Here is a 14,152-nt window from a genome sequence, read left to right on the forward strand (position 1 = left end):
TCGTCCAGTTCCGGGTTCTACCACAGGCTTCTTACATCAGGACTCTGAGGCCTGGATTCATCCCCCAGCTTTAATGCTTTCTTGAAGTGCTTGATGTCATGAAACTTGCAGAATCGGTGGCAAGAGCTGGATGTGTCCAAGGAGGTGATTTAGTCTGTGCAAGATCTGAACTGTTCTCTGAAGCTTCTATTCTTCTTTTTCTTCTTTTTGACTAAAGAGGAAGAATTAAGTTATTGTGCATTTAGATACCTCGCTAAGCTGTCTGAAGATAGGTGCTGTGAATTTGAACCTATTATGCATCCATTTCCTTACCTGGAAGATGTGTGTCCTCACTCTTCTCTCCTAGGAGCTGTTTAGGTCAGCAAACTGCTCTATCACATTGCAGCAGTATTGCCCTTTTGCAGTACAAAAGCTAGCAGTGATTGTTTTGTTCTGAAAATCAATGGGCGTGCGTGATTTTCTGAGCATTACCTTTTAGTGTAGTGGGACTGATTAACACCTAAGTTTTAAGTATATATTATCACATCTGTTGAAGCTAACTGAGATGTAATGTCTTGACATCTTTGGTTAACACCCAGTCAATCTGAAAAGCAGGGCAAGGCAATACAGAGCCCTGAGAGACGTCTTACTTGTCAAAGTGACAAATTGCCCTTTCTGATTCAAAGGACCAGCTTGCATGGCAGAGCTAAGTAGCTACTGGAGAAAGGAGAGGAGAGCATGGGAAAAATACCCTATTTGTTTAGGCCTTCCCCTGTATTTTTTGTTGTTTGTTGCTCTGAGTTGAAGCTCTTTGTTTTCCTTCGTCTGAAACAACTTAACAGCGGGTTGAGGGGAGCAAAGCCTCTGGGATTCTGCCTCTCCCACTTCTTGTTCTTATAAACTGTTTACAATCTCCTTCAGTTTTCTAGCTTTGTATGGAAAAGTTCAGTGGGTCAGCTTTCCCTTTAGCTTCATCCATCATTCCAGTCAATTAGAAATAGTTGAGGGCCAATTGCCTGGTCTTCCATTAACTGAGACACTTCAGATTGTTTAAAATAGCATAAAAGCCCTCTTTGTTGACCGTTGGGCAAGCACTGTAGATTTCCCTGTTGATGGGCAGTTACCGCGTGGCTGAACAGAACCCCAGTGTGTCCTGCAGTACTTGAGGGATGAATATTACTACTACAGGCCTCGTCTGGGTTTTGATTCCTTCTCCTTCACCTCCGCCTCTTGCTTTCCCTGAAAGGTGTGATGCCTTCAGATGGTGAATTACCATGCCTGCTTGCAAAAAAAGCTGCTCTTTGTGGCTTTTCAAAACTTGTGCAGTTGAGGGTTTTTTTCAGTTGCTGAAACGTTCCTTTTTAACCTTGGTGCTTTAAAAGCTCTTGGCATTATTTGTTAGTCGCTTGTCGTGTGTGTTTCTAAAGGACAAAGGAAGTGTGTAAGTGTTCAGGAAACAGTTAGTGCATTGTGGTGTGTGGCTGAGTTCATTCTGGTACCCCATGCCAGGACAGCCTGCTTTCATTTAGGGCTAACATTTTCCTTATGTTCTGAACTGACCAGCCTTAGGGTAGAGCTTGTGTGAGAGCTCTAACAGAGAGCCTGAAGCTTGTCATAGGTTAATGTGTTTGGGTTCACATTGAAGTGAACTGAATCCATTGTATATATACATATATATATTTATATATATAAAAAACACATTTTGTTTCACGTGACATCTAACCAGAGAAGTAGGCTTACTAGGTGGAGATCAGTTTATCTGCAGCAAAGTAGGTATTTATGTATTCCCATCTTAAAATCATTGTCTATCTTGCAAACTCTTTCCAGTGTTATACACTGCCTAGGTTTCAGTACGGGCTAGTCTGTGTGCTTTTCATTGTTTCGGTGCCATTTTGCCTGAATAATGTGTCGTCATTGCAGCAGTGTTTCCTCTGATTGTGAAGAGTTTAGATAGGTGTGACTGAGCGCCTGTGCTTGGTGCTGAAGACCTGGACCTTGCTGTGTTTTTTGAACTGGAGGGGTGCAGCACGTGGCAGTCCTTGAACATAAGGCCTCCGTGTTCTTCCAGAAGGTGCCCTGCCTCGCAGTAGTGCAAGTGCTGCTGTACGTGAGGGCTTACTTGTTTCGCTGTTCCTGAAGCACGATCTAAAAAAGTAAGACAGTCTCCTCTACAGCTGCCTCTCGGATGATACAGGCTCCGTGAGGTGCATGTGCTGGTTAGCTTGGAGTCCAGCTGTTGCGCTACTGAGATGCACAAAAAGCTCTCCGGACAAATCCAGAGCAGAGAGCACAGCAGGGATCTTCAGGCTGTGGTGAAAGAAAGGCAGCTCTGACAAGGCAGGAGAATGTGATGGTAATCAGATCTGAGAGTCTTCAGCTGCTGGGGAGATGGATCTTTTATTGGAGAAAGATCTGTCACAAATACACCAAGTTCAACAAACTCCACCAGTGATTTTCTTCCCTTTTGATGTCCCATTGGGATACCAATCTGATGCAGGTCTCTAGATAGACTTGTTGGATTGATGTGTTCCTGCAGACTTGCCTTTTTTTGTCTTCCTTTCTCCTCCACATGCCTTCAGCAAATAGCCTTAAGGACATGACTGAGCTGGAAGTGCAGACCTAAGTTGGAAGGAGACCAGTGGGGCAGAATGTCAGCATGAGACTTGACTCTGGCAAAACTGATGTTTGCCTGCTTTGCACTTGTAAATAATCTCATGCTTCACAGAGATTGAAGCTTTAGTAAGTAATTTAAACAAAGAGTAGGAGGAGGAGAGAGAATCCACGTTTAATTCAATTAGCATTGTTGTCCAATGCCATTCATTATGCCCAGACTTGTAATGTGTTTCACAGGAGTTGATACACTTGAGCTTTGTCTGCGCTGGGGTCGACTGAGGACAAGTACGTCCACTGGTGTAGAATCCAGCCTTTGTGCTTTGCAAAAACCTTCAAATTTGGTATCTGACAGTAACCTGGAGTAAGCAGTAGCCTGAATAGCCTGCATTGCAATCTACTGAACAAAGGGTATCTCTGGGAGAACGATGATTTGATGTACGTGTTTTCAGTGTTTTTGAAGAGGGACTGTTTTAGTAGAAGTAATAATCTCCTGCAATTTTATATTATTTCCAGACTGTTTTAAATTGTTTCATAGGCAGCAAATGAAGAACGTTGTTTACTGTTTTAAAGTAGGATGTCTGATACTCCTGGGGGAGGTTATTCTTTTATTAAAAAAGATATAAAATAGCTGCTTGGATGGAAATATAACTCTAGGAATTGAAATGGTGATGATTATAGAAGCTATAGTATTCTAATGCAAAATAAGCCCTAGGAGATATGTGCTCTAAATGGTAAATCACTCTGTTTTTTAACAAAACAAGAATTACTGTTATTTTATGATTCTTGCTTATTTTACAAGGTCTTTAGCTGTTTCATCTGCACTTAACTTTTACAGGCTGGGGATAAATTGGCTTTTTTAAAGCACGCTGGAGATGCAAGAACACATCAAAAGGATAGGATTCATTTGATACTCAAAAAAGCAGGGAGAAAAGCCATGACTACTGACACCCTATGCAATAACTGGATTGGAATCTCTTCTCATAACTTGGTGTTGTTTTGTAATCTTCTTGGGAGGAGCCAAAGATTATTATTTGAAAGGGACCTCATGGGTAATGCTTAGCAATTTTGGGGGGGATATCACCTTGCTGTGTGTGTGTTTATCGCAAGAGAACTCCTGCTGCCATTTTAGAGGGGCTGTGGGATCGCTCAGGGCCCTGAGGGCACTGACAGACCTCAGTGGCCCTGACCAGCTTCACGTGGGGCTTCCACCCAGAGACCTGGGAGCTCAGCCCTGAGCCCTCAGTCCATGCTTGGGCTATGCTGGAGGAGTACTGGTCTCCAGGTGAGCTACAGCCATGCCTGCGCCTGGCCAGGGACCCCATTGATCCAGACCCTGACCTGCAGACCTCAGACCTGCCTTATCACTGTGGATGTGCCTGGCTATCACTGGACCTGATCCTAACCCTGACCTGCAGATTTGCTTCCCAGGTTGACCTTGAGCCTCCCTCATCACCGTGTTACTGCCTCTTGGTGGGACCTGGCTGCCATCCCAGGTTTGTCCTGCTCACCTCGCTCGGGTGCTGTGGAAGTGGGCCCCAGCCAGCGAGGCCCCTGCCCAGCCATCCAAGGGATCCCTCTCAGCGCCACGTCCCTCAGGGAGCTGCTGGCCCTTGATGTTCCCTGTGACACGATTTCTGTAGTTTGGCTGTTGTGCCTCGAGTGTTTCAAAGGGAGGGTCCCTGGAGGAGGAGGGAGCCAGCCTGCAGGAACTGTCAAGGATCCCATTCCCATTGAAGAGGACTGGAAAGAAGGTCCCTTTAGATTTGGTCTTCCCAGATGCTCAGCTGATGACAGTGATTGCTGTGGCATGGCAGATCCCTCTGGTACTGGACAACACCCTCTTGTTTGACAGTAGGGGAAGGACGACAGGGTCCTGGCCAGTGTGATAGCAAAAGAGGAATTGTCTGGTTGCTTTTGCTTTGAAGGCCTCCAGCAAGGTAAATGAATGAGTGTGTGTTGTTCTAAACTGGAATTACCTACCTCTAGCAGGCAGGGAACTACCAGTAGGATTATTCATAGGGGTGTCATGTTCCAGCTTTATCTGGCAACGTGTGTTTTACTTTAGGCTTACCTGCCAAATGTTTGGAATCTGAGATGCTGAGATGTATTTAGCAAAAGAGCGTCCTAAATATTGCCTTAGAAGCTGAGCACAGAGGAAGGTGGTTGAAAGGGGTAACGTGTCCTAGTTTCTCCAATTTGTGATGACCTAAAATCCTTAATGATGGAAACTAAAACCAGATAACAATCTTTGCATCTTTTCTACATTAATGTTAGCTTGTGACAACTCCAAGTTAGCGATGTGGAAAAAGTACTGGTTTTAGAGATCAAAGAACCACCTCCTTAAGCTAATTCAGGGAGTAAGCTGGATGATATGCTGTCCTCAATAGCTCACATAATAAGAAGGAAGACACAAGAAAATGCAGTCTGGTTAGTTGTCTGTGTTGGGATATTTACCTTGAACTTCGCAAGCTTTTATTCTTTCTGATGCTTAGGACAGTCTCTTGCTAACAATAGTTTTCTCTTGTAGGAATGCAGATGTGTACCATATCTCCCTGCATTTTCATTTTAGAAGCAGCCAGAGGACAAAAACTAGCGCAGTGCTCATTTAAAGTCAATATGCTCTAGTTTGCAATTTGCTCATGTTTAAGTGCCCAGCTTTAAAGGTTTCCTTTGCCCACAGGCAGTCTGAATACAAAGGGAAACTTTATTTTTTTCATAAAGAAAAAGTTTTGCAAAAGCTCACAGAGCAAAATATTTCTTTCCACCTTCCATCTCCTCAGGTTTATTATCACAAAGCAGAGTTTGCCTCTGAAGAATCTAGAGGGGAACGAAGAGATGTAAATTCACACAGTCACCTTAAGATGCAGCTAGAAATGAGGATGATGGATGAGATGTGTATATGTGCGTACATGTGTGAGAGGAGTGAGAAGGTCCCACCTTGAAGGAATTTTGGCATTCGATGCCTTGGAGATGATGATGAGGTTTACAGGGACAAGGTGTAATAGCAAAAAATCTCTACATGTAACAGGTTTCTTTGCTGTTGGTAAGGCTGGGGATGCATGAAGATGAATACAAGTTCCGAGTCTTTAGTATATTGCAATATTGTGTAAATTCTTCTGTTTAGAGGGAAGCTTTACTGTGGGGTGGGGAAAAGGGACTTGCTGTTAGAATATAGTATCTTCAAGAAAAATGTGAAGGGGTTAATATATTAATTTATTATAGTTATATATATAGTTAATATATATATATAGCTGAATATAGTCTATATATATATAGACTATATATAGTCCCAGGAGCTAGTTTCCCTTCTGAAGCTGTGGGCAGAAGACACAATCTGACATCTGAACCATACCATAAAGGATTCGGTGTGTATTGTAAGTTATTGGCCATAATGATTAAGTACTGCAGACTGGAAGGAGTGATTTTTCTTTAGGATTTCAGAAGCCTTGTTCTCATTGATTGATTCTGTAGCCTGAGTTATTCTGTGGTTTCAATAGAAATGGAAGTAGTGCCTGCTTATATCACCTCTGGTGGTCCAGCATGTGTAATCTTTGAAGGCTGTCCATGTTGCATTTTGACCGAGATGATTGCCTGAGGCTTATTGTTGTGGTCTTGGTTAATATTAGCGCTTACCTGAAAATGAAAGCAGCTTCCTAACTGAAGTCCAAGTTCTAGAATGTCAGAATACAGCTGTAAATAAAGGAAACTGAACAGGGGCATCTCAGCTTGTTTCAAAGGAAATTATAGATGGCACAAGGATTAAATGACACTTTTCACTGAGGATCTTAATGAGACCTCAGTACCCCTGCTCCTGCTCAGCAGCATAAGGTCACTCGGAAGGATACTGTCCTTCAGGGCTTGCACAAAACATGGCACAGCAAAAGGGGCAATCCAAAGTTCATCGTTGGGATGAAATGCAATTTTTCTAAATAAAATGTTACAAATTAAAATGCTGTAGTTCCCTGGTGATGAAGCTGCCCACAAGTAGAGAATATTTAAACCTTTATGTAATTAGACTCAGCACCTGCATGGCAACAGTTTTGTTTTCCTGTGATGTGAAAAGCTATACTGAATTTGCCCACGGTGGTTTTTTTAGGGAAAGTGTGTTCACTTTGCAATTTACACCTCTGTGTCATTCCTTTCCTTATTTTTCTTTTTTTTAAATACGGAAAAAAAGTGTGTCTGTGTGTGTATATATATGTTCCTTAATAAAGGATGTTCTTTGTGTGCCTGTTTGACAAGATGTGCAAATAGAAGCCCTGCTTTGGCTTTGAGGCCTGTGTAGCCCGATACCTTCAGGGCTTATAATGAAATGAACAGTCCATCATTTCATTTTATGTAGTTGAGGATTCATAATGTCGGGAAAAGTCTTATTTCTCAGTATGTAAGCCGGTTCTTTATTGGCCACTTGCTGTGAAACTTCTGAAATATATTCCTCTACCAAAGGGGAGCTTCTCTGGTTTCTGTGCTGAGACACACAATTGTGTAAGAAAAAGGAAGGTTCGGATGTTACTGCTGGCGAGGAGCAGAAGTGTTCTCTTTGGGCAGTATCCCTACAAGAACCGTCCTTTGATCTACTTTCTGTTTAGTGTTTCTTTATGTTGTCTAGCTGTTTTAAATTTTAAATAAGCTTATAACCAGTTAGATCTACGGACTTAGCGAAGGGAAGGTAGCATTTCACATAATTCAGCTATTAATCTCTAGCTATCCATTTTTTAAAATTATCATTGCTTTGGACAGTTTGAGAAAGGTGTCAGTTTAATAGTAGGTCTTGATGTTTTATAGCCTTCTGTAGTCTGCAACTGAGTGTATTTTATCAAATGGAAATAAACTTTTAATGGTGTGTAAGATTAACTGCTCTGAAAGCCAATGGTCCTGTTCACTGTGGAACTGAATGAATGTTTTTACAGACAAAAATTCCACTCCTCCTACGCTGGGCATCAAAGAGAAAGCTTGAAGCAGGTTTAAATACAAGGTAGTAGTTTGTAGTAGGTTGCCTATAAATATGAAGTCCTTGATAGATGCTTCACGTGATTTCCATTTACTGAGCTGAGCCTAGCCATACCAGCATAGTTTGCAGCATGCTTTTTCGAGACAGTAAATACTTCGTTCTCTGAATCTCTACTTGCAAGTTGTTGGGTAAAATGTTTTTCAATTGAGAAAGCCAAAATCGATAGAATAGTTATGCCACGATGGTAGAAGTGAAAAGTTTTGTGTGTTTTTTGTTTTGTTTTTTTTTTTTTTACCTGCTGCTTTAGGAACAAAGCCCCAGTAACCAGACATCAATAGCAATGATGCAAGAGCCTCAAGAAATGGTGGAAGAGACAGTTACTGTGGAGGAAGACCCAGGCACTCCCACTTCCCATGTGTCTATTGTCACTTCTGAAGATGGAACCACAAGGAGAACTGAAACCAAGGTGAGAGGATAATAACCAATGAGGAAAATGGCAAAATACCACCTAATCACAAAATAAAAATAGCAGAGAGTACCATGAGTGGTGACAATCATGCTATTGTGATCCTCAGTGATTTTGAATGTTCTGTTTGCCAGCAAAGCTGAGTTCAGGGCTTTTTCAGCTTTGCCTCTTATGTCTAGTTTGCTCCCTATCAGCTGTGCTGATACAGCTGTTCATGGAGCTGCGAACGGAACAGTAGAAATTATCCAGGTTAACCCAAACAAAAACACTAGAACCCTTTCCCAGACTGTTTATTCTTTTAAGATTCACTTTTTTTACCGAAACAGTTCACAGCATTGCCCTGCAAACACATACGGTGATACGAGAATTAGATAAGTTGGTAGGGCTTGGAGTAAATTACTTTTGCAGCTGAGGAAAATTTGCTTGGAAATATGTTATCTGTAATAACAATATGCGATTATGTGTTTGTCCTTTAGAACGAGAAACATCCTAATTAAATAACACCACAGCATTTAAATTCTCCAACAGTCTTGTGAATGGAATTTTGGTCCTGATGCATGGGGAAAGCTGGGTGTGTTCCCAAGTGACCTGTACCTCAGGTTCTGCTGGATTACAGGTGTTGCATATGTTCTAATTTTCCTGATGTCTTTTCGTTCCCTTGTGTAAGGTAATTCTGCAGTCTCTGCTAAGAAGGTGCTGTATATTCATGGCTGCCTCACATGCTTTCGGATACCACTGGAATACTAATACACCTTGACACCTGGGTCTTGGAAGTTGAGCTGATATCTTTGTTAGGTTTTGGTCTTGTGAAAGATTAAGGATGATTCCCTTTTTAAAAACTTCTGAACAGCACTGATTATAAAAAAGAGGCTGTCCAGCTGCTTTCTGTGTTAAAAGGAGTTGAACAGAGGTCACGGCATAAATCGGTGTTTATTTTTACTGGCATTCCAGAATTGCAGTCCTCTAAGATATCCATTCAGGCCATCAGATCGTCAGGTTGGAGTAAATGAATGTTGATTTCCTGAGGTCAGTGGGCCTGCAAACATTGCTATAAACTGAGTAGCTGGTTTAATGTTAGAAGATAAATATAACTGGCCTATTTTCTCATTGTTGGAAGGAGATTAAGGTCTTAAAAATAAAACAGACAAACAAAAGATCCCAAATTTTTAGTAGCTCTTCAAATAATCTAATGTATTTAATCTGTGACTTATTTGAAAGAAATGTTGTTTTCTTTCTAGTGGCAGCAACAACAACTGTTACTTACAGGAAGGAAGTGATAAAATTACAGTGGTGAATGGACACCTTTTTATATGCACTAATAGTAGTGCATAGTTTTAGGAGACTGTAAGTGCAGCTATGCAAGGGAATAAAATGATAGCTACAACTGTAAAAATAGAGGAGAGGCCATGCAGTGGTCCCTAGATAACGGGACCACATGGAATGAAATAGTTTGTCTGAAATAGTCATGCTACTGATAAAGCTGCATGTTTGTCATAGTGTAAAAGGTGCGATTTTCTCCTATGTGTGGTGTGCCTGCTATTTTTCCATCTTCCCACAGAAAAGGACAGTGGCAGCTCCAAAACAGGCGTTGTATCTGCATATGGGAAAATTGAAAAAACAGCAACCCTAGAGCTACTGTTCCATTTCTAAGAGCGAGGCTTTCTTCTGTTACTGTAGTTCATTCCAGGCACTCAGCTGTGTTCAGAATGGGGGAAGAGTGCATAGCTGTCTCGCTCTGCATTTATGTTTTTTCAAATAATTTCACTGACTTCAACTTACATACTGTCTGGAGGTGTTTCCTATTATTTCACTGCTAAAAAGGCTGACTTAAAAAAAATCCAGTTGTTGAGAAAAGTGATTCTGAAATGTCAAAACACAGATGGGGTTGGCTTAGCCCTAACTCTGTCAGAAGAGGTGCTGCGACTTTGCTGAGGTGGTTGTCTCTGAAATGGTTTTGTTTTGACTTTTCCTTGCTGTGGTAATATGGCATAGATTTAACAGCTCTTAGATATGAATCTGAGGTCAGATTTTTTTACATTTTTTTTAATCACGTTCGTCTTCAACTTGCTTTTTGTTTTGATAGGGAACGTGAAAATGAAAACTGTTGTCACTGGGGTTTTGTAGCATCAGTTAAGTGTCCTGGAGTTAATTGGTATTGACTTACTATCACTTCTAATAGGTATCATCATTATGCTTTTATAGGTCGTATTATTATATGAGAGCGCCTTACAGAGAAAATTAAGTTTCTGGTACCTCTGTGCAGTGGCAAAATTCTGACCTTGCTGCTCGGATGAGGACAGCGAAGGAAAGCATTTCTCTGGGATGAGAGATGCAAGCACGTGTCCACTGGGCATGCAGTGTGCAGTAATAGGATCTTTGAGCCCAGAAACTGCTGTTCTATGTCTCTGCCTGTTCCCTCCCAGATTTAAAAAAAAGAAAGGCGGGGGAGAAAAAAAAGGAAAAAATGCTAAACACACCCTCCCCACCCCCCCCAAACGCTAACACCCCCCACACACACACACCCTGCCCCATGAATCTGGCCTTGCTTTTAGTGTGCAGGTACTTCTTATCCTTGTAAAGGAGCAGCATTTCCTATGGTGGGAATCCTTACATCTATTTTCAGTAATATCTAATCTGTTACTTAATTAAGTAATGTTTACAGTTGAGATAGTCATACAGCATTCATTAAATGCTAGGGGGGGTTGGCTTTTGCTTGGCTTCCCCCCCCCCCCTTTACTTTGGGTCATCTGTTAAGTCAAGGTAGTTAGCACAACATACAAATAAAGATTTTTATGTTCTACATTGCTGTGCTTGCTCTAGGCTTCTCTGAGGAAGGGTTTAGAACCTATTTTTATTACCTCTGTAACTAGAAGGCTCCTCTGGACAGTGCCAGTCTCAATCTCCAGCGTACTTGTCTTGCAAAGGAAGTGGCAGCATAAGATGCTTCCTCTGACAGAGTAAATAACACAGGTCACGGTTTTTCAAGAGCCAAAGAGGCTGGAGAGGTTTTTCAAAATGTATGCTTTCTTTGCTGGATAGCTTATCTGGGGATTAGTCAACCTAATGCTATTTAGTATGTATTTTTGGATCTTTAAAAGATAATTGTTGTTTATTTTTGTTAAATTGTATAATCTTTAGCTTGCTGGAGAGTGATGCCTCTGAAATTCCTCCTCTTGAACTGAAACATAACAAAAGCTGTAAATGGGAATGCTCCTGTACACTGCTGTTCCTTTATTCCGCCCCCCCCCCCCCCCCTCAAAACTATTATTTATAGAGGTTATTCTCTTCAATAGTGTATTAAGTAAACAACCTTAATCCAGAAGCATTGACAGTTTAGATATGCTTTTCCCCACATCTTTGAAGATGCCTGTAGCAATGAAGCAGGAAGAAGGCATAATAGAATTTAATATTTTACGTATTTTAAATAGAGAACATCTGCCTTTTCAAAATGAGATCTCTCTGAGCAATTTTCCCCAAACTGTTATTCTCTTAGTACTATACTGACTAAGTCCCTACATAACATTCACTACGCAAAAGATGTAGCAGATAATACTTCATTTCAACTTTATAATCTCTCTGGAAGCCAAATACCTATCATGCTAAAACAGTGAAAGTCACCTTGGGGAGAAGACTACCACTTCTTGCCTGTCGGCTGGAATACTGCCATGTGTTAAAGGGAGCCTGTTTGTAAGTGGCTCAAGAGAATCCAGTAAAGCAAATTAGATGTGTGTGTGCTTGTGTTAATGTTTGCTTTTTTCTTTCTTCAGGCACCTTTTATTTTTATCTTTGAAACGCTAAAAGATTGGAGAGATTTAGGTCACTTTTATTCATTGAAAATGATGTTTTATGATAACAAACTGTGAAATCAATCTGTATACAAAGTTGTTTCATTTCCAGTCCATCCATTTGCCTTGTGCTTTCTAATACTCAGCAAGGCCAGATCTTTCCCAACAGGGATTAACTGCTGCTCCCACTTCCTAGCACCAGCGATGGGAAAGCGCTCGTGACTGAAAATCTTCGGTTGTGGCAGTGGCACATGCAGATGCAGTTCTTCAAAACTTTGCAGAAAATTCAAGGGAATTAGGTAATAGAACAGGAATGGATTTCAGCCGAAGTTGAGGGCCCTTTGAGAATGTGAAATGTTAAGCTTAAAATTGAAGGGGAGAAATTTGAGCTGTTGTTTTGAAAACCTGCGGGGTGAGTTCTTACACAGCATTTAATAGAAAGGTAATTGCTTCAACCTGCTTGGGCTGATTAATTTTTACAGTCCGTAGTTCAAAAATAAGCTCTCAGAAATGTCAGAATGCTTTTATCCTCACACATTCCTTCTTGTGTTTTTTGTTTTATGACACAGTTTCAACAAAATTTTTAGCCCTGTCAGCTTTTATAATGTACTTAATTTATAAAAAAAAAAAAAGGCAAACCAAAACCAACCTCAGTAACAAAATGGAAGGCAAAATTGTAGGTGCTGGTTAAGATGACTGCATTTGACCATGATAGCACACTCCAACTGAAATCTCAGTACAGCCTTTCCTCCTCTTGTGTCTGAGCACTGTGCACTTTGAGGGATCCACTTGTCCCATCTGCAAATGCATCCAGTAGGTCCAATGGTTGGATAATTTCATGTTTGTTCTCCCAGCCTTCAAGACAAATAGAAGAATGAGGGACAGAAAAATACAGAAGCTGCTTCAAATGTGTGAATATTTCTTTTGTGTTCTGTTGGCAAATATATTTCCAGAAACAGAATTAGTGAAAACATTATCATGGGGCCTGTAGGGGAATTATTTAACAAAATAATTGCTATTTGGGGAGGAGAACAACGGTAAGGTCAGTAAACCTGACATGTAGTTATATTCTGGGGTGGGGGAGCAGCAATGAAAGCACCCACTTGCAGTCTCATAGGATTTTGGTTCCAGAGGGCTTGAATAAGTTGGTATATTGGAACTTTTTCTTTTTTTACTGTGGTTGGAACCTTAATACAGTTTATAGGAAATAAAGAATTGCAAATATATTTTAAGCATACTCAGACAACCTCTTCATAGGGAAGTAATCTGAAGCTTTCATCTGGTACTCTATGAGATTGTAGCACTGAAACAATTGAGCACCTTTGATTTGTAATTGGGCTAAAAAAACTCTTTAAATGGGTTTTCTTTAGAGATGGAAAGTAAACAGAGGAAGTCAAATTACACTTTCTCAAAGTAACTTGTATCTCTAAATTTTTCACTAGAGCATATCTGTAGCGAGGAGTTTATGCTACTAAATCTCTTTCAAGATTGGGTGCATCGGAAGGATAGGTGTCTCTCAGATAAGACAGTGCTGGGACTCCCATTTGGAACAGCTTTGTTCTCTCTGGCTAATGCATCAGTACGAAGGAAACCACAAAAATGTTAGGAGAGAGAAGATTACTGTGCTGTCAGCTGCTTGAGACTGCGGGTGTTCTTTTAAGAAATATAAATGAAACATTCCCTTGAGCTGGATTTCCTGAAATAAAGATGTTTGGTTTGTTGGATGGGGTTTTTTTGGTTTTTGTGGGGGGTTTCTTTTGGTTTTGGGGTTTGTTTGGGGTTTTTTGCTTGGAAACCTAGTAAATGGACCTTCCTCTGTGTGCTGGCTAATTGCTTCCAAAAAGCTTCCCTTTATTGTCCTGTAGGCAGCAAAGTCTGTTTATCACATGATAAATCTTCTCTCTCAATGTCTACCCCTGACAAATGAGGCATGAGTGCAAATACTCCCTCTCTCTCGAAATATAAAAAGACTCTGATTGCCCCACTATAACACCTTTAGCATTATTGAATGCTTTTATGCTATGAGAAATGTGTACTTTAATGCTTGAGTGAAATGTTCCTTTTTATGTGTCTGACAAGGGGGTTTTGATTGTCCTGATTCCTTCCACTCACTAACAGGGGCAGCGTTCAGAAAATTATAGAGGTGAGGCTGTGCTAACATTGGAAACTTGTCCTTACATGTGCTGGCTGACGCTAAGTGTGTCTTTTTGACTAGCAACAGCCATTGAAAACTTGTCTATGCTGGTCTCGAAGACAGGAAATAAGGCAAATTGGGAAAAAATTGGAAATTAATCTCCTGCCTTCTGTGTTGGTCATATTAAAAAAAAAAAAAGTCTCTGTAAATACTCTGTAGATTAC

The 14,152-nt window shown here is 40.8% G+C and overlaps 1 protein-coding gene across 1 annotated transcript in view; it reads left to right on the top strand.

Annotated features, from left to right (window-relative positions):
• The window catches only part of ARVCF (armadillo repeat gene deleted in velocardiofacial syndrome), a 150,407-nt gene that overhangs the window by 43,632 nt on the left and 92,623 nt on the right, over nucleotides 1-14,152 (top strand). Inside the window, exon 3 of the mRNA XM_019470783.1 lies at nucleotides 7,851-8,009. Coding sequence (XP_019326328.1) covers nucleotides 7,851-8,009 — 159 coding nt within the window. The remainder of the gene's footprint in view (nucleotides 1-7,850; nucleotides 8,010-14,152) is intronic.

The sequence above is a fragment of the Aptenodytes forsteri genome, unplaced genomic scaffold, assembly GCF_000699145.1.
Source record: "Aptenodytes forsteri isolate BGI_AS27 unplaced genomic scaffold, ASM69914v1 Scaffold79, whole genome shotgun sequence".
NCBI lineage: Eukaryota > Metazoa > Chordata > Aves > Sphenisciformes > Spheniscidae > Aptenodytes > Aptenodytes forsteri.